The sequence below is a fragment of the Marmota flaviventris genome, chromosome 19 (genome assembly GCF_047511675.1).
Source record: "Marmota flaviventris isolate mMarFla1 chromosome 19, mMarFla1.hap1, whole genome shotgun sequence".
Lineage (NCBI taxonomy): Eukaryota > Metazoa > Chordata > Mammalia > Rodentia > Sciuridae > Marmota > Marmota flaviventris.
In genome coordinates this window covers 39,049,596-39,073,878 of record NC_092516.1, presented here as the reverse complement: position 1 = coordinate 39,073,878, position 24,283 = coordinate 39,049,596, and the positions used below count along the sequence as shown (strand labels likewise).

The window sequence follows — 24,283 nt, the reverse complement described above, 5'->3', positions numbered from 1 at the left end:
GCCCGCAGCTGTCTCTTCATTGGCTGGGAGCTTTAGGTGGAGGGCTCCGGATTGGCTAACGTTCGCATTGCTCCCGTCCCTGGCCCCGGCGCAGCGCGCGATTGGCTGGCACGGCGGGATCCTTCGGGACTGGCCTGGGCGGCGCGGACCAGGCCTGAGGCAGCGGCGCGAGGCAGGTGAGCTCCGCTGGGTTGGCCGGGGCGGGGGCGGGGGCAGGGTTCCCCCCCTCGGGGTTGCGCCTGTGCCGGGGGCGACCCTCACAGTGGGCGGAGACGGTGGCGGCAGGACCGAACTGCGGAGCCGCCAACGGTCTCTGTCCCGGCCCGCCCGTCGCCCCTGCTCGCGGCCAGGCCGCGGCGCCCTTGTATCCCCCTTCCCCCGGTGCCCGTAGCCTGCTGGTGCCGAAGTCCGGCCCCTGGTGCCCAAGCCCGGCCCCCAAGCGCGCTGGTGCCTGAGCCGGGTCCTCGGTTTTCTGAGCGTCCTGGTTCTGGAGCCTGGTCCCCGGTTCCCCTTGAGCGCGCTGGTGACTAAGCCTGGCCCGCAAGCTCCCAGTGTCCTAGAGCACCCGAACCCGACCCGGGTTTCCCCGGGAGCCCTGGTGCCCAAGCCCCGCTCCAGAACCCGGACCCCGGTTCCCCGAGCTCCCAAGCCCGGTGTGACCCCCCCGCCGGAGCCCAGCGCTGTGGCACAGACCCACGGTCGCAGGTGCTTGGCGGGGCGCTGAGCGGGCTGGGTCGCCGGTCCTGGCTGCCTGCCTTCGCGCGCGCCCCAGCTCGCGGGCCTTGGCCCGCGTTGTCCATGGTCGCTGTCCGTCGTTGGATGCTTCGCAGTGGCGCTGAGTCTGAACACTCGTGGCCGTTAGTTTTGGGGAGTGTCTTCTGGCCTGTTTACTGTGGGATTTCTTTTCCTTTATTTTTTTGGGGGGCGGGGTACTGGGTATTGAACCCAGGTGTGCTTTACTACTGAGCTACACTTCCGCCCTCTTGAAAAGATTTTTTTCCTTTCCTTTTTTTTTTTTTTGGACAGGGTTTTGCAAAATTGCCTAGATTTGCCTTGAACTCGCGGTCCTCCCGCCTTTCAAGGCGCTGGAATTTTAGGCGTGCGCCACCGAGCTAGGCTTCTTGGTGCTAGAGCCCTAATTTATGTTCTGTTTTCCCGGCTAGATTACCTCGGTCTTTTCGAACAGGTGTGCACCTGCTTGTATTTTAGTTTGGCTACTCTATTTTAAATTCCCTTGAGCGTTTTTTCCGTTTTGAACAGTGACCTCCTGTTCTATTCATAGACTCCCTCCCACCCTGCCCGATCTTATCAACTGGGGGTGATGGCTGGTCCGCGCGTCCCTAGGAACCTTCCCTGTCATCCTTTTTGGTCTTTTCACTGGGTTTTATATTCCCAGGGAAGGGACTTGAATCTGCCTCACTTGAGAGTTGAGGGGAAGGGTTGTCAATGCAGAGAAGCATTGAGTCTAGAGGAACCTCCGTTTACCCTTCATTTTGGGGGGGTGAGAGCAGAAAGGGGATAGGCATGGCAGCTCGCAGCTTTTTTTCTGTATTTTGGTAAAATGCATATAAAATTTACCATCTTAAACATTTTGAATTGTGCGGTTAGTTGGTATTAAGTACATTCATGGTGTTGTGCAGTCAACACCACTGTCTATTTAGTTCCAAAACTTTGCATCACCCTAAATGGAAACCCTGTAGCCATTAAGCAGTCAGGCCCCATTTTTCTTTCTTCCCACCCCTTGGCAGCCACTGATCTGTTTATTGCCTTTGGATTTGCCTGTTCTGGACATTTCTTATCATTGGAATAATGCAGCATGTGGCCCTTTGTGTCTGCCTTTTTTTGAATTAACATAATGTCTTTGAGGTTCATCATGCTGTAGCACTTATCAATATTTCCTTCCTTTCTATGGCTAAATAATTTTACACTGTATATATGTACCCAATTTTATTTACCTAACCTCTGGTGATGGACATTTCAGTTGTTTCTATGTGGTGGCTCTTAAGAATTAGTGCTGCTGTGAACATTTGTGTGCAAGATTTTATTTGAGCACCTGTTTCCACTTTTTGGAGTATATTCCTAGGAGTAGAGTTTTTAGGTCATATGGTAATTCTCTGTTTAACTTTTTGAGAAACCGCTCTACCTCAGAGCCCACAGAAAGTTTTTCAAAGTGGCTGCACTATTTTACATTCTCACCAATAACACATATGAGAGTTCCACTTTCTCTACATTCTTGCCAGCATTTGTTATTTTCCTTTTTTAAAACTGTGGACATTCTAGTGGGTGTGAAATGGCATCTCATTTTGTTTTGATCAGCATTTCCCAAATGACACTGTGCTGTTGAATATTATTTCATGTGTTTTTGTATATCTTTGGAGAATGTTTGTTTCTTTTTCCTGTGTTTTAATTGGGTTATTTATCTTCTTGTTAAATTGTAGGAATTATTTTGTATTCTGGACACCAAACTCTTACCAGATATATGAGGCTGTCTCTTAGTGCTCAAACTGATGGAGTCCAAATATCTATGTTTCCTTTGTTGCTCATAATTTTGGTATCACATCTGAGAAACCTTTGCTAAATCCTAGGTCACAAAGACTTAGCTGTTTTCTTTTGTGTTTTAAAGTTTTGATTCTGACATGTGGGACTTCGGTCCATTTTTAAATGACTTGGGGCATGATGTGTGTGTGTGATAGGGGCCTAATTTCATCCTTGTGCTTGTGGAAAGCACCATTTGTTGACCCCCTACTGAGTGGTCTTGGCACTCTTGTCAAAATCAGTTAGCCATAGATGTAGGATGGTTGTTTCTGGGTTCTGAATTCTCCTGCTCTGTTGGTCTATATGTCTGTCCTTTTGCTGGGCCACGTTATTGTATAGTGAGTTTTGAAATCGAAAAGTGTGCTTCCTCCAACTTTGTTCTTTTTCCAAGATTGTTTTTACTGTTTAGGACCCATCACTGTTCCATGTGAATTTAAGGATTAGATTTTCCATATCTGCAGAAAAGGCCATTGGGATTTTGGTAAGGATCATAGTGAATCTGAAGATTACTTTGGGAATATTGCCATCATCATAATATTAAGTCTTCCATCCTTCAGTTTGGAAGGTGGGACTTTTAAAATTTCTTTGAACAGTGTTTTGTGGTATTCAGTGTACAAGTCTTATACTTGCTTGGTTAAATTCATTTCTGAGAGTTTTGTTTATTATTTGCAGTACCGGGGAGCTCTACCTCGGAGCCTACTTCCCCAGCTCCACCTGCGCTTTTCTTATTACTATTATTTTATTTTGAGACAGGGTCTTGCTAAGTTGCCCAGGCTGGCCTTGCAGTTTTTGATCTTCCTGTATCTCTGGAATTATAGGTGTGTACCACCATACCAGCTTCTAAGGTTTTTATTCTTTTTGATGCTCTTGTAAAAGGAATTGTCTTAAATTCACTTTCTGATTTTTCAGTGATAGAGTTTAAAAGTACAACTGTTTTTGTGTGTGGATTGTGTATCCTATACCTTTGCTGCTTTTGGTTATTAGCTCTGGTAGTTTTTTAAAGGGTTTTCTATATATGAGATCATATCATCTGAGAATGAAGGTAGTTTTATTTATTTTTTTTCAATTTATTTGCTTTCTCCCAACCCCCTTTTTCTTGACTAATAATTACTCTGTCTATAACTTCGAGGACAGTATTGGACTGCAGTGGTGACGTGACAGTGGGCATCCCTGTCTAAATCCTTATCTTAGGGGGGGATCTTTTGACCTTTCACTTTTGAGTGTAATATTAGCTGTGGGCTTTTCAGGGATGCCCCTTTATTCGTTGAGAAAGTTCCCTTCCATTCCTGGTTTGTTGAGGGGTTTTATCATGAAGGAGTGTGGGATTCTTAAGTGTATTTTCTGCACCTGTTAAGATGATCATGTGGTTTTGCCTAATTACGTCTTAAATAGTCTATGAGGATTTAATTCCTCCTGTATTTTGGCTCCATCCTCCACCCTGGCTTCCAAATGTAAATAAGTGCAACAGTTCTTGAATCTTGGGGGGAGGGGGGGAATGGGTCCTGTGGTGAAAATCAGATATTTTTCAGCATTCCCCGTTGCAAGTTTATTATACAGCTTATTCTGGCTTAAGTTTTGTTTTTTTTAATGTTCATTTTTTAGTTGTAGTTGGACACAATATCTTTATTTTTTTTATGTGGTGCTGAGGGCCTCACAAGTGCTAGGTGATCGCTTTACCACTGAGCCACAACCCCAGCCCCTAAGTTAATTTTTATTCATCTAATTTCCAAAAGTTTCTTTGTTGTGGCTCTTTTCTTTTTGTTTCCATGGATATATGTCTTTTAAAAAACAGCCCTCTTTTGAAAGGGTGGTGGAAGAGAGTAGAATCTGACATCTGTGTTCATCACATTTTTAACTGGAAATTCCTGGTGACCTATTTTCAAAGAATGCTGGTATTTAATGGCGTATGTTGTCAGCTCATAACCATTGTCTCTTGGTTCTGAGTTTATGACAGTCGAATGGCCTCCTAAATAATCTGCCTATAGCCTTTCCAGATCCTGGAAACAAAGCCAACCTGAATTTGCTCACAATAAATGCAGGCACATTGTTAGGAGAAGTTGGGGTTGGGGTTAGTGGTGCCTGAGGAGGCCTCCATTCAACCTTGCGGCTCACTCTTCCCTGGTCTTCTCACAGGAGGCAAATCCAGGGAACTATAGGGATTTCCTAAGGCCACGGGCATGTGGTCCTGAGCCCTCCAGAATTCTGTGAAGTTTCAGAGCAGGAGGTTGTGGCCCTTTGTTCCCTGTAAGAGGGTTTTTGATATTTAGTTTTTTGAAATCGGCTTTTATCTTTTTCCCCCCTTGCTCCCTAAATTTGGAACTCATTGCTTTTGGGGACTACTTGCACACTCAAATTCAGGTAGAGAATCTGGGAATGCTAGCTCTGCATGTGAACAGTTTACTTCATTGGCCAAAATAAATGAGGAGGTGACAGATGAAAAATACGGAACATGGTACTGCTGCCTATAAGGCTGTTTATTATGTTAGAGGTTATAATTTGCTCTATTTCATTAAGCAGCTTGTATAACACAATAACCAGTTTTGCTGCTCAACTTTAGCTGTAAGTAAGCACACTTCATGTGGTCCATGGTTTTCATTTGGTTGCTAGAGGCACCAGTGAATGGCTATGGATTGCAAATTTCAGTGTAGGAGATAAGATCTCTGTGAATGGTGCTCTTTGACCTTTGTGCAAAATTAAATTTCAGGTTATAAGTTGGTGTAAAGGTGCTCATTCTAGACCAGTGGCTGCCAGTGGAAGTGAGAGGGTTCCCTTGGGGCATGTGGGGTTTAAAAGGAAAGCAGCCCATTGTCTGGCTGCTTTTTTCTTAGTCATTCTGTTTACTCTGATTTTCATGATTGGAATATGGGAGCTATATCTGGAATATGAAAACATCAATTTCTGATTGCTTTGTTTGCCATTTATATTCATGCTGCAAACCTCTTCAGTACTAGAGAGTACTCACCTTTAGCCTGGTGCTTCCTGTTTGGAAAGACAGAACAGCAAAAGGGAAGGGTGATCTAAAAAAGGTATGGATGAGCTGTGTTCGTGAGACAAATAAAATCCTGTGGTTGTTGCTCTTGTTACCATTCCCAGTTATGGTTGGAAATGAAATGGCTGACCCACCAGTTTGGGCTGCATGAATCCATTAGGAGGAGGAATAAAGAGGCCCATGTACACATGACCGTTCTGCTTTCATAAGTTCTTATAGCACTTTGAACAAGATTTTCCCAGAGTGTAATCAGATAAGAAGCAGAGAGTGGTGGGGGAGGTGAGTATTTTCAGCTTAATGGCAAAGCAAGTCAAGTGCATAATGATGAGTACTCCTGCTTTGTAGGCACTTACACAGTGTCCCACCACTGGGTGTTAGACCTGCAGGAAAACAGTGCACAATTCCTACCCTTGGAGTTCAGAGTCTAGTTGGAGATACTCATTACTCAATAGTGGTTAGGGTTTGTGTTAATGAACAGAAATGCTGGGAAGCATTAGCTAGGCACTTCACTGGGCTGGAGGCTGGGGTCCAAGGGACTTCCTGAAGGTGATGTCACTACTGAGCCTTTATGGTGAAGAGGTAAGCCATCACTTGGGCATAGTTAGACCCAGGGATGGGAAATAAAGCGGCTAGAAAGTATTTCTTTATTAGAAAATAAAGCAGCTCTTTGTAGGTCAACTATTCAGGTAAGTTTATAAAGGATTGGCTTAAGGGGGAAATACTGGAGCTCGGAAGTCAGTCTGAGTGCATATAAGGGGCTGGCCAGAGATGGCAGGTTGAGGGGCAGGATGAAGAGGAAGAAGCAGGCTTTTAGGGTGATGAGACGGGGGATGAGTGGCTTCTTGGCAAGCCTGGTAGAAAGGTCCAACAGGAAATAAAACCAGATGCAATCCTCCCTGTATACAAACTTGAATTACAGATGAATCAAATAAATTATAAATGGCTTAACATGGACAAGTCAGAGCACTGAGTAGGAAACTGTGTTATAGATCATCCCTTTGCTCTTGGCTTAGAGCACCTTTCTAGAAGCAGTACATGAGCCAGGGAAGACCAGGCCAAGACAGTGACAAGGGGCATCCCTGGCATGTGTCATGTGGAAAGGGCTAATACCTTACATGTATGGTGGTCCTCTAAGGAAATGGGAATAAGAAACCCCTAAGAGCATAAGAAATGCAGTAGGCCCAGAAACACAAAAGGAAGATTCAAGTCATTGATAATTAACACACTCTGTCAGACTGGTGGTATAGGCTCATGGCTTCAGTGGCCTCATGGCAGTCCCATATGCAAGGCTACTCCCCTAGATGGGGTCCTTGCAGTAGAAATTTTGTGGGTAGTCCTTCTAATTGCACTGTTCCCGAGGGAATTCATTACACTCTAGGTTTCTGTCTAAACTATGAAATATTTCTGTATTCCAAAAAGGCTCTTGAACTTAACATGTACAAATCTGGAATAATTAGATCTTGGGCCCTTTGTCATTGTAAGAGGAAGTGGGGTTTTATTAGAAAGTTTGGACCCCTTATCATTAGGAGATGCACACATGTGATAATGCCTCTTCATACTAAAGCTCTCTCCTTATACCTAGAGCTGTTTTCTTGATGCCAACAGCCCATATAGCTTAGCCTCTTCCTGTTGGTTCATCATTTCCAAAAGTGTGCAGAAACGGTACAGCATGGTGAGAGGTTATCTGCCACTGATGATGACTCATTTTTCGTTCTTGTTCCATGTACTGAGGTGGGCAGTGCTAAGCAGGTTGAGTGTTAAAGGGCTCCTTTGGCTGCACCCTGAGTTGAGCTGCAATTTGTGTTTGCAATGGTATTAGAGGTGAAGGCACTGTTGCTGCCTGGCTCATAACTAGAGCCCTGGCCTTGCCTTGGGGAGAGTAAAAGAACCAAGGGGTCTGGCTGCCCCATATCCCTTAACATGGGAAGATGGATTTATCACAGATTCGATATTATACATTTCTAAAGGTTTTGTTTATTGTTTTGGTGCTGGAGAACCCTGGGGCACTGTACCACTTAGCTGCATTCCCAGCTTTTTTTTTTTTTTTTTTGTAATTATAGATGGATAGCATGCTTTTATTTTGTTTATTTTTATGTGGCACTGAGGATCAAACTCCAGAATTGTGTACCACTGATCCTGACTTAATACTGATTTTACTTAAAGGGCTGCTCAGAATTTTAGTGTATCTTTGTAAAGGACATAATTAATGAATTGCCTGATAGCAGTCTAGCTGCTATAGAAAACCAAGCCCTGAAGAGGTTAAGGATTTATGAGGATGGAGTTACAAGCGTGTACTCACGGATGTGTGTGTGTTGCACTTGTGTGTATGTCAGTGTTTCTTCAGAAGATTAAGTATCTGCCTAGCAGGGTCAAGTGAGCATCCACTGTAGGCTGTGGTGGGGATCAGGAGCTCATCCCCCCCTGAGGGATGGGGCCTATGGCAGATGCCACTTCCTGGGGAGCTGGGAGTAGGGCCTGGGTTTTGTGCCTTGGATTACAGTGAGGACTAAGAATGCTATTATCTTGGAGAAGCTCTAGACTTGAGCCTCAGAGTTAGATCTGATCAGGGAAGAATGCCGTCTTAAAGGCGGGCATACTGCAATGCCCCTGTGCCCAAAGGAAGTGCCACCCACCAAATTTAAATTTTGCCTTTTCTTTTTCTTTTATTAAATTATTTATTTATTCTAATTTGTTGTACATGATGGCAGAATGCAATTCATTTCATATTACACATATAAGGCACAATTTTTCAAGTCACTGATTGTACGCTAAAGTTTGCCTTTTCTAGTTATATCGGGAACTGATATTGTTTCCTATCAGAAAAGATTGCTGATTTTATTTCAGAACCAGAGTTTTTTCCTGGTCCTTAGCTTTGAGCAAATAGAACAAACCTATTTTTAACTTTATGTGACTTATTCTTTTTGAGATTTTTGCAGCCATGTTTTCTGAATTGCAATGAGGTTGTGCAGACATTCTAAATAGTAAAGATTCATATGATATGAGTGATTAATATGATGTGAGTGGCTAAAACCCATTTTGATGAGAGCATTCACAAAAATTGGGCTTTATATTTTCTTCTCTATCATACAATGTGAATCTTACGATCTGTAATAAATGTTTTTGAAGGAGAAACCTGGTGTAACTTAAAAAGAATCTTAACATCTAATTTTAAAACCATACTAGGACATGCATATTTATAAAGATATTTCTTTAGATTTGGAACCTAGGTCTGCTCTCCTTTTGCCTGTCATTGAGTTCCATGTTCTCTTGGCCACCCGAAAACATAGGACAAAAGGGAGAGCCCTGCCTAGGTGACAGGTAGCAATGTATTCTCCTTTACTCAAAGATGTCTCTCTAGGCTGCATCTCCCAAAGTGTGTGTTTTCTGAGGTGCTGGCTCTTCATGGTCCCTCTGGGATCCTCCATTGGTCAGTGAGCTGACTTTTAGGAACCCCGGCCACGGGGCTCTCTGAGATGAGGCAGGCCCAGCTCCTGTTTCTGAGTTCTGCACAAAATTGGGTTCAAGTTAGTCATCCCCTTCATAGAGTCCAAGGCACCCATAAGGAACACAGCTTGAGTAAGATGATAGCAACTGTGACACTTGACACAGGGCTGCAGGAGAGCACTGCAAGAGCAAAAAGAGTGAAGCCTGAAGATAGGGGCCTCTCCTGTAATGTGTCTGTTTGCAAACTTGTCGACTTACAGGTTCTTTCCAAGATCTTCTGATGCCATTGAAAAACATTTGTAATCCATTTTTCAATTGGAGTCATTGCTATTCAGATTGTGAATGCAGATTCCTCTCCTGAGTCTGAGACTGAAGCCCCACCCCAGCAGCCCCCACCCTAATGGAAGTGGAGATACTAAGCACTTCCTTTAGCCACCAGTAGAACTAATGTCACTGAATCTCACCCCCAAGTGTTCAAATGTGTCTGTAAGGAGCCAGTGCTGTGCGTCTGCCTGAGCTGTGCGCACTAACTGGTGTGCTTATGTAGAGCAGCAGCGAGTTAATCTTCCACTTTGAGGATTGCTGAACTAGGAGGGAAATGTCATCGTTGTTGTTGTGTTTGTTTGTTTTTTAATTTAAAGCATAGATTATTTAACGTTATTCCATTGTATGATTATGGTTAGCATTTGAGTATTTGGCCTCTATCAAGTACTGCCTTACATGCATTATGTCATTTAGTCCTTTAAAATTTTATTTCATTTTATTTTATCCTACAGTTTAACGTTCAGTCTTATACAGCACTGAAAATGAAAATATTCTGAGTCCTTATCATGATGTGTTTAGAGGGAAAGAAGACAGGAAAGGAAAGAAGCTGGGGAGAGAACGGTAGAAGGAAGGACCAAGGATGTGGGGAGAGTTTAGTTCTGTCTGGCACTTGAGAGATGACGGGCTGGTCACCCTCCCTCCTGGATTCTGAGCCCACACCTCCTCCTTTGTATGAGTTTGTTCTTTTTGTCCTGGAGGGGTGTGTGTGTGTGTGTGTGTGTGTGTGCGCGCGCACATGCATGCGCACTTGTACGTGCTCTGGGATATGAAGGGTGGCCAGAACATCTCCTTACGCCTCAGATCTGGTCGGGCTAGGCCAGGTCAGGTGGGCCAGGCTCTATGTTCTCATTTACAAGTATTAGGAAATAAAGTGATGGACTCTGTACATAGTGTTATGCTTTGATGTGTTTCACGGGAGAACGTAAACCCAAGATCCATGTGATCCAGGTGGAGTTGGACTAATGAAGAAAGAGTAAGTCATGATCACATGCAACAACTGCTGAGCCGTGAGTGTGAGGTCTCTTCTCCACAGTTACCTTCTTATTCTTGCTGTCCTGCCCTAGGCCTGGCTGCCTGAGTCACCACATGTCCATGCTGGTTCTCTGTGGTGATGTGGGCTTTGTCATATTTGTAGTTCCATTCATCAGACTTTTTCCCAAACCTCTACCAACTGCATCTTGCCCAACTGTGGGTCCTTTTCTGCCTCCTCCTTCTGTAGGCTATTGTGTCCCAAATAGGAAGTAGAACTCATGACACGTGGCTGCTTTGGTTCTTCAACAGGTTTGATTCAGAGTTGGCAGTTACATTTCTCCTTAGATTGTGGGATGGGGCTCTGCTGTATGTGGCACAGGTTAATCACACATCCCACTGACTGCAGGAACCTTGGTGGTAGCTGATCCTGTGTGTTGCCAGATGCTCAGGTTCCTTTGTTACCCTGAGTCTCTCATATGGCCACACATGTGAGAACATGTGATGTATGTGGGTACTTTTGTCCCTGGCACCCATCTTCTAAGAGCTACACACTCTCCTGTGCATGTATTAGCCTGAGCCACGCGCACCCCACTTGCCTCACCCAGGGAGCCTACAGGCAGGGCTGTCAGCAACAGGGCAGAAGAGGAGTCCAAGTCCATGCCTGCACACATGTGTCTGCATCACCCAAATGTTGGGACACCTCCAGTACCTCCATCTCATGGTCTTAGGGCTTACAGGCATTTGCATTCATTTGCTTATGACATTGTTCTCAGATTTCAGGCATGTGAAGCCAGTCCCCATTCACTAGTACCAGTGGACTCTTGATTAGAAGACACTTGGTCGGAATCAGTAAACTTTTATCCTTAGGTTAATGGTGGGAAACAGTGCGGGCACAGTGAAATATGAAAGTGAAAATCACTTTGGGGAATGAAGCAGGAAGTTTGGTTTTGATGGTGAATAAGAAGGGATGAAAACAAATCAGTTGGCCACCTACCCTAAAGGATGAAATGGTAATGGGATATGATATCATTACTCATCCCAGTGTTATGGTTGCCTAGTGAATCATTACCAAACACAAGGGCAGCCAGAAGCCATTATTACATTGCTACTGAGGTGTGGCTCTGTTCCGGAGGGCAGCAGGAGTGGGGCTCTCTTAACGACTCAGAGCAAGTGTAGAGGCAGGACACTCTGTACCTTGACATTCTCTAGGTGTTGATTAAAGTAGGAAAGGGGAGATTGAGGCAGTTAAACAGGTATTAAACCTTACATGAATTAAATAAGGATAGTTAATTTTACTTGCAAAAAAAAAATTATTGTGTAAATGAATAGAAAGCCAACTAAGAGTGCACTGTGCTCGTCTAGTGTGTTCTGGTAGCATTGGTGGGCCAGGTGCCCCAAGAAGAACCCAAGAGTTACCAGGTGTTCTTCATGTGCAGGAGTTTTGTGATATTTGTTGAAATTAGTAGATGTGCTGGGCACAATGTTGGCACCTATAGTCTCAGGTCCTCGAGAGACTTTGGCCTCTTGAACCTGGTTCTCTTGAACCAGGAGTTGGAGGCCAGCCTGGGCAGCATTGTGAGGCCCTGTTTCGAAAAAGAAATTAGGAGATGCAGTAACATTTATACACATATTCACATACACACACGGTGTTCTTTATTTGTATATGAGTGTTTAATTTTCAAAAGTGTATTTGTTGGGCTGGAGGTGTAGCTCAGTGGTAGAGTGCTTGCCTAGTGTACAGGAGGTCCTGGGTTTGATCCCCACTACTGTAAAAGAAAGGAAGGCGGGTGGTGAGGGGGAGTTTGGGTAATATTTTTTAAAAAATTATACACATTAAAGAACTTTTGTCTTAGTTTATAGAGTTCAGTCATTTATATATAAATATTTTCTTGCCCAAGATATTATTTAGTTTTGTTTTTTTTCTTCTTCCTTAGATTTTTCAACAACAGGTTTTTGATTTACATTACTACTATGAGGGCTCTTAAATTCAGAGAGGGAGGGAGAAAGAGAGAGAGAGAGAGAGTGTGTGTGTGTGTGTGCGCGCGCGCGCGCGTGTGTGTTTGTGTTTTGCATGTGTGTTCTCTTGAGTGAATATTTTTAGCCAGTGGAAAGTTTGAGTCATTCCAAAGAAATTAAAATGGCAACCTGAAGAACAATGTGCTCACACACACACCCTGCCTTTTCTTTTTAAGGGATTAGTCCCAAGGCCCTGTGAGCTACTCCCCAGCCCTTTTTATTTTTATTTTGAAATTGGGGTCTTACTAAGTTGCTGATGCTGACTTTAAACTTGTGATCCGCCTGCCTTGGCCTCCTGAGTCACTGGGATAACAGGAATGTGTCACTGTGCCCATCTCACTACCCTTTAATTAAAAATAATCTGTTTTATGAGGGGAGTATAATCAATGTCCTAAACTTTTTTTTTTTTTAATTCATCCCATAGTTTGTTTTCTGATTCTGAGGTGCTTGTGAAAACTTCAGCTATCTAGTAAATAAAGTATTATAATGCTGCTTTCTGACCGTGGAATAATTAGTTCTATCTTAGATAATAACAATGAAACTTTATTCCAGAAGACTAAGAACATTTTGACACCTTCAGGAATTTAAAAATCTATTTCAAAAAAGGGTTCTGAGTACTTTGAATATTTCTTTGAAAGTGCCAAGTTTTCTAAGTCCTGCCCAGTATTTCTCCCATGACTTTTCTGTGGGTGTAGTGGGGAATAGATACGGCAGAATCCCTGGGCTTGTAATGGAGAAAACTTGTCTCCTTTGTTAGAAATCAAAAACCACTCATGGCTCATGTCATCAGAGTTCTTACCACCCTTTCTCTGCCTCTGCAGCATGATCTGAGACGGCGAACATGGACTTCTCTCGGCTGCACACATATACCCCACCCCAGTGTGTGCCGGAGAACACCGGCTACACCTACGCACTCAGGTGAGGTGCAGCACCCACTGGGGCCTGGCTATGAGGCTGCATGTTGCTTAAGTTGGTGGAGATACAGGGACTGGAGAGCACCACCAGCTATGGGTTAGAAGGTGAAACTGAAGAAACCTGCAGCCTTCACGTCTCATTAGATTACAGAACTGACGTGTTGACACAGAGGCTGAGTTAGCTTTGCCTGTGCATGAGCACCCAGTCATTGCAAGTGACCAGCAGATTTAGGCCCTACCTGAGGGCTGCGATCTCAGGAATAAGTCTGTGGCTGTGACCAGTGTTTGGGGATTTATACAGATGGGGTGGTGTATGTGATAACCTGGAATAGGGTTTGCCTTTAGAGAGCCCACAGTTTGAAGAGTGTGACTTTTCTTGGGTGCTATTTCTTTTTAATTCATGTCTGATATCCTAAAGTTTGACAGTTGAGTCTTCAAAGTTGCCCATCCGCCCTGGCTAGTTTGGTGAGGATCTGACTAGCAGGAAGGAAATCTGGGCACCTGGCAAGATGCATCAGGCTCATGGGGAAAGTGCTTTTATAATTATTCAGTGGCTTGTTAAGAATATATGAAAAAGGGTGAAAATATGAAGGAAACCTTAAGAAAATTAGCAAGTGTTTTAAGAAAAATACTTCTTAACAGTGTTGGTTAAAGCTCACATTTGACGATCGAGCTTTTGTTCACAATTCCAGGTCTCAGTGTGTTCACATGAGGCCTGTCGTGTGCCAGCTCAAGTTAAACTGTTCTCTATTCCTGTAGTGGAGCATAGAAAGTTATTCTTGGTAATTTATTTTTAGCTCTTAGGACCTATTCTAAAGACAATTTTAGAAAGTGCTATGTGTAGGGTCTCTACATTGGGAAAGCTACCCTTAATTTCAGTAAAATTTACAGCCTTTCTTCAGTTAGACCTTCGGGTAAACTTGTGGCCAGGTGGAGTGAGAAATGGAGGAAAGGTAGGCAGGGGCTGGCCAGGTGTGGCCAGCCCAATTGGTGAAGGGGAGGGGTGTGGCACTGAGTGGAAATTGTTTTATCCACAGGATTGGCTGAGAGTCTGTGTAGATACTGATGGTAAGGAGAGTTGGAGATTCAGGAGAGAGGGCAGTAAATGACAGAAGGAGGGAAGGTTCTTCGAGAGTGGAAAACTTGGTTCAGAGCACAGCACACAGGCTTGGTTGTAGGATTCTCCTTCCATTGCAGAAAGAAGGAAGAGTATGTGAGTCAGGTTCCCTAGAGGAACCAAACCAGGGGAACGTGTGCATGCGGGTGTGTGGAGACAGACTGAGGACAAGGAACTGGCTATCCTGAGACATGCAGGTGAGTCAGCAGCTATGATGGAGAGCCAAAGGTGCAGTTTGAAGGCAAACAGACTAGCAGCCCCGGAAAAGCTCGTGTTCCAGGTTGAAGGCTTAGGGCTGAGGGGACTCCCTTCTGCTTTGGGAGTGTCTGCCTTGTGTTCTGCTCAGGCCTTCACCTGATTGGATGAACCCACCATGTTGTGAGGTCCTGCTGCTTTTTGGGTGTTCTGATTCAGATGTTAATCTCATCCAGAAGCCCCCTCCTAGTCACACAGAAATTTTACGACCAAATATTTGGGTACCTCATTGCCAGTCAAGACAGCACACAAAACTAACTACCACAAAGATTTGGAAGCACCCTGAGACTGGCTATTGTGTGGATCTGGTGGGGGTGAGATAGCATTCTTTTTTTTTTTTTAATATTTTTATTTTTTAGTTATCGGCGGACACAACATCTTTGTTTGTATGTGGTGCTGAGGATCGAACCCATGCCGCACGCATGCCAGGCGAGCGCGCTACCGCTTGAGCCACATCCCCAGCCCTGAGATAGCATTCTTACAGTGTCTGGCATTTCTGGGAAGGAAGAAGCGGGTCTTCCAGATGGAAGGGAGGAGATGGTGACATCGGAGAGTGGTGGAGAACAGGTAGCCAGCAGATAGCTAGGTGCTACAAAGCTCTGCAGAGTGGACACGGGGATGGGGTGCCTGCCTGATGGGGAACTTTTGAGCCACAATTCCCCTGCCAGGGCTCTGTGTGTGCAGCTTCCTCCTTAGACAATTGTAGCTCCTCTTTTTATTGTGCAGGGGTGGCCTCCACTATTGGGCACCTTGGCATGTGTAACACCTGTCTTCCCCAGGGACACAGATTATTCGGTCAGTGTTTTGACTTGGGAAACTTGCTAGCCACACAGCACAATGTATCTCTCTATTTAACTGCATTGGCCTAATGGCCGCATGGCAGGTACTGGAAGTTACTTTGTCGTGGACTCACGGTTTTGCTTTCATCTCTAGCTTTAGTGTTAGACACAGTGTACTGTGGATGGCTCTGGGGCAGGCCTTCCCTTTTCTTCTCACGTTGACTCATTCAGTGACATCCTGGCCTACTGGGTTACATTTCATGCCATGGTCACTCCTATTATTGCTCTGTCAGGCCTGGTGTCTGCTAGCATGTGTCCACTGATTTCCATACTGTCAACATAATTCCCCACAGATGGGGATTCTTATGGATAGCTCGTCCTCAGGGAGCTTCTGGCCATGAAACCTAGACATCTGCACCTGAAGGAGGAGTGGTGAGGATGTACGTATCAGGCCCCTGTTTGCTGGTTTTGTGCCACCTGCCTTTTACTCTGTAATGAAGTTGTTATATGATACAATACATGATAGATCATGTATTATTTGTTCAGTTTGTTTCAGCCCTGGGGCTATAAGCTTATTTATCTCTGGCACATTTTGTTCCTTCCAGTTCAAGTTATTCTTCTGATGCTCTGGATTTTGAGATTGAGCACAAATTGGACCCTGTATTTGATTCACCAAGGATGTCCCGTCGTAGTTTGCGCCTAGTCACCACAACCTACAGCAGCGGGGATGGCCAGGCTGTGGACCTGCACTCCTGCACCAGCAGGGCTGCCTCCCTCCAGGGTGGAGCTGCCAGGTGAGCACTGCTTGTCTTGTCTTCTCTTCATATGACTTCCAACACCAGTTAAGTAAAACCAAGCTTATAAGTTCTTTTGGTCTGTGAAATCATGCAGTCCTTCTTGAATTTAACAGTATGTGTGTGTCACATATACAAGCTCAAGTGCATCCTACAAAGTCATATCTTTGCTATGAATAAAGACTGAAACTAATTCTGGAATATGTGAGGGTGTCTGGGACGGATATTTTGCAGAATAGAGCTGGTGTGGTAGAGCTCTGGAGAGGCAGCTCACCCCCTGTGGCACAGATGTGCTCCATGTCCTCCAGGGAAGGCCACTTTGTCCTTTGAATGAGCTGCACTTCATCTGCACGCCAAATGTTGAAGGGAAGGAGGCTTGCAGAGCATCATGGGCTCCACAGCTGGTTTCTGTTGTTAAGTGTGTTTATTAAGACGTGTGAGTTGATGGTGAGAGGTACAGTTTGGGTACTTTCCTGTGTTTGATTGTCAAGTGCATTTGCCTCTGAACTTTCTGTCCCATCACAGCTCCTGTTCCAAGAAGGAGCAAAGTTTGCAGAATCTGTGCCACTTAGAGACAGTGAACCTTTATGTTGATCACAGGAGGGTGATGGGACTACTGGCGCCTCACCATCTGCCCAGGGACCTGTTAGTGCTCCCCATGGCTTGTCTGAGGCTGTTCTCTTGAGGAGTCAGAGGCCTCTGTAGAGCCCAGTCAGCAGGTGCTTGGCAGCAGCTGAGAGCCAGTTGACTACAGTGTAACCCTCAGTGCCAGGCTCTTCCAGCTGCACTACAGCCTTCAGAAGCCATTGGGGTTTCTGTGACAGGAGACCAAGCTGTGGCTTCACTGTGCTCAGGCTGTAATTCTTGGACGCTGCTGTCAGTGCTGGCTTTTGTCCACCACTAAGTCTCAGGAGGGAAGAATCTTGTTCCATTGGCCTGTATGTCCCCACTGCTAACTCAATGCCCCAAGGGTTTGTACGCTATTTTTTTTAAGGGCTTACTCTTTTTGTCATTTGTGGTTAATATGAATGCAGAAATTATCTTAGGTTACAACTTATTTTTGCTGTACTTAACTCAGTTCAATCTTTACTAATGACAAAAAAAAAGAGGGGATATTTATGTGTGTACAGTTGCTTTTTTAGAAAAGGAAAGGGTTTGAACTTATAAATCATAGATTTTTAGGTCATTTTTATTTTTAGGTTATTTTATGTTTAAATTACTTTGGATCACTGGGTCTAAAACCATCTGAATTATTTTGTGTTTATGACTTTAGAGGCACTTCTTGGGCTCTGCTTACAAATCTTTTTTTAGGTGAATAGATATTTCATGCAGCAGGAAAGGCATAAGAAAATGGTTTAACCTTAAATGCTGTCTTTATTCTTGGCCACAGATTTTGTGTTGGTAAACTAATCATTTTGTGTTTATTAGAAAAGGTCTATAAACTTGTTTTTTATTCCTTTCTGTTTAGAACAGCCAAGCAGCACAGAAGTGCAAGCAAGCCAGCATTTAGTATCAACCACCTGTCAGGGAAGGCCACATCCTCAGGCACCAGCCAGGGCAGCTCTCGCAATCTGCGGAGCACTACAGCCCCGCGGCCACCCGTGCTGGACGAGTCTCTGATTCGTGAACAGACCAAAGTGGACCACTTCTGGGGTGAGTCACTGCGAGGCATTATGGGCTGTGATTGTTTGGGGAAGAAGGCAAAGTATGGCCAGGTGGTTAGTTTGCTGTGCTCCAGGGGAGCATTGGTGAGGTCAGACTTGCTCCAGACTCAAGTAGGAATGCACTGGGCACTGTCCCATCTGTTGCCAGATGCTTAGTGAGGGTGTCATTGCTTATTATGATGTGGAAGATTATGTGATCAGTCAGAGTAATCTGATAACTTTTTCTAAATGCATGCTTTTGTAGGATGTTTAAGCAAAGGCAGTATAAAAATCGGGACCAGCATATTTCTAGAAAGCTCTAAGCAACAAAATAGCCGGGTTATTTTCTGAGTCATAGGAGTTCTGGTGTGGAGAAAATGGCACTGAGAAGGAGCTGGCTGCTCTGACGATGCTCACCCCATGGAGGGCTGCAGTGCCTCTGGGGCTGAGCAGGGGGTGGCCCTTTTGGTGAGGAATGAGGAGCTGCTTGTCAAGTGCAGCTTGTGTTCTGCTTGACCCTTGCGAGGCAGTGGAGGACCAGATCAGTTCCAGGAGTGCTGTGTGCCGATGTAGAGAGCATGGGGTTGATGTTCACTCCTTTGCTCAGCTACTGAGGCCAGGCAAGAGAGATACAGTGTTGGTGGTTAAGAGGCTGTGCTTCCTGGATGGGTCACTGAAAGTGACCTTACCAGTCTGTTCTGCACTTCCTGCCCCCTCTTTGGGTCAGAGTATGTGTTGGTATGTGTGGGCCTTGAGGCAAGCCTCCACCTGCTTGCATCCAGAGAAATCTCTGTCACCGTAGGAGATGAATCTTGACCTGGGCCATGATGCTGGCTTAGCACCCATCTTAGGCTTTACTTATGTTTAACACCCCCACCCCCACCCCTATGGGTTTTGTTCTATTCAACAGTGAAAATATGTGTTTTTTTCAGGTCTTGATGATGATGGTGATCTTAAAGGTAATTATTTTAGATCTTCTCTCTATATACTTTTCAGAATAGAAGTTGTAGATTAGTAATTTCTCGATTGTGATAAACAGGTTCCATCTACTTTTTGAAAACTTTAGGTGGAACTAAAGCTGCCACTCAGGGAAATGGCGACCTGGCAACAGACGCAACCACCCACAACGGGTACATCTGCAGGGACTGCAGCATGCTCTCCCAGCGCACAGAAGCTCTCACAGCACACCCCGCCTCCCAAGGACCCTCGTCAAGAGTTTATTCTAGGGATAGGAACCCAAAACGTAAGTCTCACTCTTAAAGTTAGAAAAAGATTCAGTGACCACAAGTCTCCTTGTTCTAAAATTGACTTCATGAAATCTCGGTATCTGCACTATTTCTGTTGTAGACTTGACTTGAAATTATCCTCTGTAAATGTAAAGAAATACACCCAAAGTTAGCTTTGTCGTACTTATCCTCTTTTAGCCTGCACTTCATGTGGTTTGTATTTATACCTAGAAGGATTTAATATTCTGTAAGTTGGGACTTTAGGTAAGCAAAAGAAAATTCCTACTTCAGTGAACTCTAACAAGCCACTTCCAGATGTGTTCCTTCTTTTTTAGGAAGTGTGCAGATGTTCAGATGTGCTTGAGTAATAGCACTTTCACCTCTGCTGCCAGAGTGTCTGTGCCACTGTTGACAGAGGAGGTGCTTTCTATGGTCACTGGTCTGGTGGTCATGACAGTGGTTGGGGTTGTGGTGTCGGGACAGTGGGGCTTTCTGGGCTCGCAGGGAGACAGCCATAGACCCCCTTTCCAGGTTACAGGTGTAACTGTGGTGTCGCAGGAAGCTTGGGGACTCTATACCTTTCATGACCCTGTCCTGAGGTCACACCTATGGCAGGAAGAGACAAGCCCTGATTGGTGGGAGCTGTCTCCTTCTGAATTCTTGTGCCTGTCTGTGGAGCCCCAGCCTGGCAGCCTGGAGAAGCAGGATGGCCCAGAGGTGGGCATGTCTGCCTGTGCACCACCCTAATGCTCAGTTTGTACTTTCCAGTGACTAGACATAATGAAGGATGGTAGTAGGACGAAGAATATAGTCCTCATTTATTTCTAGTGTCTTTTAAGTTATTTTTCAGGTCTTATTCTGCTGTGGCATTGTGGACACTGTCAGCATTAATAGAACAAAATAAGAAAACATGAAAGGGCAAGGAGTAGATGGCAGAATCAAAATGATATGTGAGTTTCCTAATAATAATTTGAGGACCACGTAGGCTCAAATACGTCAGCACACGTTACTTGAGTGCTTGTGCTGGGCCCGCACTCTGCACAGGTAATCACAACAGATGGGCCGACAGGTGCGGTCAGCTTAGGAAGCCTGCTGTAGGTGAAGGAGCTTGGCCCTGAGCCTCCAGTGTCTCCAGGAGTGCCTGGGGTATCAAGCACATGAGCTAACTTAAGTTGTCTCCTTTTCTAAGTGGATTCTTTTGCTTTTTTAAAATGACTTAACATTCATATAACATAAAATTAACCATTAACCATCCTAAAGGTACAATCAAATGGAATTTAGTGTATTCAGAGAGTTGTGCAGCCAACACCTCAGTTCTGCTTTTATGTACTATGAAGAGAGATACCCTGTGTCTTCATTTAAATGCTGTCATAGTATGTATGTCATTTCATAACCATTTTCATCTTACATGTGTTAGTTGAGATTAGCTTCATTTTTTGGGGATACTTATCACAATGTTTGTGGTTGTATCTAAATTTATTCAGTTCCTGAGCATTTTTTTTAAGCTTTTTTTTATTTATATGTGGTGCTGAGGATCAAACTCAGGGTCTCGCACATACAAGACGAGCGATCTACCGCTGAGCCACAACCCCAGCCCCAGGTTTATTTTTCTATACCATGAAAAACATTGTTTCTTCAGTGTGTTTGTTTGTACATGTGTATTTGTGTGTAAGCCTCTCCTGTAGACAAGCTGAAAGTAGCAAGAATATGTTATTGATTATGTGCAATTTTAATTTAAATACAGTTTTCCAAGCGAGGCGTGGTGCCACACGCCTGTAATCCCTGTGACTCAGGAGGCTGAGCCAGGAGGAGCACAGGTTTGAAGCCAGCCTTGACAAGACCCTGTCTGAAAATAAAAAATAAAAAGGAGGATGTAACTTAGTGGCAGAATGCTGCTAAGTTCAACCCCCCAGTGACACTAAATAGACATTTTTCTATTTACTTTCATTGAAGGCCAGCCCAGGTTCCTACTATGGAATAAGGGTCCCACTGCACTTCTTTTGCTTTTGGTGCTGGGGTTAGAAGCCAGGCCTTGCACATGCTGAGCATGTACCCTGCAGTGAGCTGCACCCCAGCACCCACTGTACTTATGTCAATTTTCATATTTTTGTCCTGTTTGAATCTTGACAATTGATGGAAGAAAAATGAAGTTTAATGTTTTTGATTATCAATAAGAGTGACATGCATTACCTCTAATTAAATTTTTGTCATTTTGCCAGTGGGGTATGCCTATAATTCCAGCAACTCTAGCTGAGGCAAGAGATTTACCACGTCAAGGCCAGCCTTGGCAAGACCCTGTCTCAACATGAAAAATAAAAGGCTGAGGAGCGCTTGGTGATAGAGCACCCTGGACTCAATTTCTGTTAGTGAAAAAGAAAATAAGTTTTTTTGTTTGTTTGTTGCTATTTTTGCCCACTTCTTTTTTTTTCCAAAACTTTTTTTTTCTTTTTTTTTCCAAAACTTTTTTTTTCTTTTTTTAGAGAGAGAGAGAATTTTTTAATATTTATTTTTTAGTTCTCGGTGGACACAACATCTTTGTTGTATGTGGTGCTGAGGATCGAACCCGGGCCGCACGCATGCCAGGCCAGCGCACTACCGCTTGAGCCATATCCCCAGCCCTGCCCTCTTCTTTTTTAAGTTTGTACGTCTATGTAAAACAATATTGGCCTGGGGCTAGTTGACCCAGGTTTATGTTTTCTCACAAGATTCCAGCTCACAAATATAATTCTTTTGAAAATTATAAAACCCTATTTTAAATTTTGCTTTAAAATTACTCTAGAGACTGGTAGGGCAGAGGTCATGGCAGAGGCAGTTGTGTGGCAACATGTAAATGTCGTGTTGTGTGTGTAGACAGTGCTGAATGGGATGGTCCCACAGTGGATACCTTATGGAAGAGACTGGACCAACCAACGACTCCTTTTTCAGCTCTGTCTCTGGTCAGGATACTCCTCTCTGGTGTCCATTTAAAAAGTGTTTTGTTTATGTTTTTCCTGAAATTAGTGATTTAGCTCTTTGGCCAGTCGGGAGAAAATGCTGGCTTTGTGGGAAGAAATAACGTGTGTTCACGGTTTTTTAATAGGCGGTGCTTCTCTCTACGTGGATAGTATTTTGTGGCTGGCCAAATATACTGCGTCATCTTTTTCATCATTCTTAGTTCAACTTTTTCAAGTGGTTTTAATGAAGCTCAATTATGCATCAGAAAATTACAAATTGAAAAGTTATGAATCAAAAGATTATGAATCAGAAAGCTGTAAGTCAAAAAGCCATGAATCAAGAGGTATTTAAATATTTATTCCTCCCTTCTCCACCAAATTCGCTTTCAAGGTGGAGAAGACGCTGCTCCTCTGCAAGCTCTTTCTGGCTCTGTCACGGGTCTCTGCACTGCCCCCTCACAGCTGCTTTTAGTGATCTTTTATCGTGGGAGCTTGTGGGAGTGTTAATGTGCTATGTGTAGCTCACCTTCCTGAAAGGTGGCCGCTATTTAAATATTTTAAAAGTTCCTTTTCTTTAAATAAAGAGTTAATATACTCAGCCTTTGATTTTGATGATTACCTTTTGAAAGCAAAACCAGTTTCTTTGAATGTCATTTAGAATCATGTTTCAAAAAAGTTTTAGGCAAGCCAGTCTTTGTTTGGTATTGTCCATGCTTATTATTAAGCTGGAGGCTTTACAGTCTCTAGTCATATCTAAAGCCTTGTCGCCTGTGTTCATCCACATTGTGACTCTGAATCCCTGGGAAGCCTCTCTGTTGCTCTGGCTTTGTGGGGCATAGGAAGCATTTGAGCTCGTGCAGTGAGCTTCCTAAGCCTCTTGCACATGTGTTGCAGCTCATCGCAGTTACCTCCAGAGGATGGCTGTCAGAGAGCTTTCCAGAGAGGATGGCCACACCAGTGTGCATGGGGAGTCCCAGTGTGAGTACGACTCCCCTCCCACACAAGCAGTTGGTCTTGGAAGTGCCTCCTCCCCCATTGTAATATGGAGCCATTAACCATGGAGAATGAGCAGCCTGCAGGAGCTTGGTGGCTTCAAAATTAGGACATGCTGTTAAAGTTATTGCTAAACCCCAGTTATTGCTAAATCACCACAGGCTGCATTTGCTATCATTTTTTTTTTTTTTGGAAATCAAGTCTCCTGGCTTTTCCAGCTATTGTAATTGACAGGGTTTGCATATTAATCTGTCACTCCACTGCTTGTCCCCACACCCACAGGCGACGACTGTAAGGGAAAGAAGCACCTTGAGACCCACACAGCCGCCCACTTGCAGCTGTCCAGGCCACGCAGGGTGGCAGGGGCCGTGGGGCGTCTCTTCACCCATGCAGGTTGTGTTTCGTACCTTGTTTGTGTTGTTTGTCTCATGCCGTGACAGTGCCGCTGTTTTTGTTTAATTTGTTTGCAATTCAAAAGTTCTAAAGCATTTTAAAAAGTGGCAGAAGTAACATCAACTGTGTTTTTTTAAAAAATGGAGAATCTTTGTTGAAAAGCTTCTTTGTAAGTTTATTTAGGATGAGTTAGATGTATGGAAAGCAGTTTATTAAAAGTGAGAACACAAGATGAGAAAAGGCCTGCTGCCTCCTGTGTTGGAGTCTGTGCTTGTAGCTGCTGGCTGCCCCTCACTGCATGGCCATCTCACTGTGTCCAGGAAGTGTACACAAAGAAGGGTACCTCAACCTAGAATGGTGACACACACCTATAATCCAGGAGGATTGCAAGGTCAAAGCCAACCTCACAACTTCACCCATAAGGAATTTAGAGTCAAAATAAAATATCAAAAGGGCTGGGGATATGGCTTAGTGGTTAAGACCTCTGGGTTCAATTTCTGGTACCAAAAAATAATAATAATAAAAATTAAAAAATTATAATCTTCTCATAGCAGTTAATAAACATGAAACAGTGAAGCTATATTTCTTTGTGTATCAGCACACTGAAATGGCTTAGTAGTTTCAGGAGTCAACATGCAGATATTAAGTTATTATGAGGGTAAGACCTCCAATAATTGCTCTTGAAAAAATGGAACAAAATTGATTTTATGAGTTTTCTGCCTTACGTAGCATGTGTTGTTCATGGCTAAATTTACTGGGCCCAGTCCATCATTCCAAAATACTTTTTTTTTTACTGGAAAATATTTGCCTCTTAGATAATTTTCATTGTGGTCTTTGAGTAATCATTTGCTCAACCAGCACATGTGACTGCTGGTGTCTGGAATTTCAATATCTCTCCAAGACTGCATTATCTTTCCAACACAAAATTCTGCTTTCACCAACTGCCAGCATTTATA

The 24,283-nt window shown here is 44.1% G+C and overlaps 1 protein-coding gene across 5 annotated transcripts in view; it reads left to right on the top strand.

Annotated features, from left to right (window-relative positions):
- The first annotated feature begins 121 nt into the window (after nt 1-121).
- Sun1 (Sad1 and UNC84 domain containing 1) overlaps nt 122-24,283 on the top strand; it is a 42,992-nt gene continuing 18,830 nt past the window's right edge. The window contains exons 1-9 of one of the 5 annotated variants that reach the window (XM_027922779.2): nt 122-176; nt 13,102-13,198; nt 15,951-16,139; nt 17,608-17,792; nt 18,715-18,741; nt 18,849-19,025; nt 22,088-22,258; nt 22,836-22,919; nt 23,217-23,327. In XM_027922779.2, the coding sequence (XP_027778580.1) occupies nt 13,122-13,198; nt 15,951-16,139; nt 17,608-17,792; nt 18,715-18,741; nt 18,849-19,025; nt 22,088-22,258; nt 22,836-22,919; nt 23,217-23,327 (1,021 nt within the window). In that variant the 5' untranslated portion in view covers nt 122-176; nt 13,102-13,121. Of the gene's footprint in view, nt 177-13,101; nt 13,199-15,646; nt 15,786-15,950; nt 16,140-17,607; nt 17,793-18,714; nt 18,742-18,848; nt 19,026-22,087; nt 22,286-22,835; nt 22,920-23,216; nt 23,328-24,283 lie in introns of those variants that run through there. The other 4 variants (XM_071605646.1, XM_071605647.1, XM_071605649.1 and 1 more) reach the window with 4 other exon arrangements.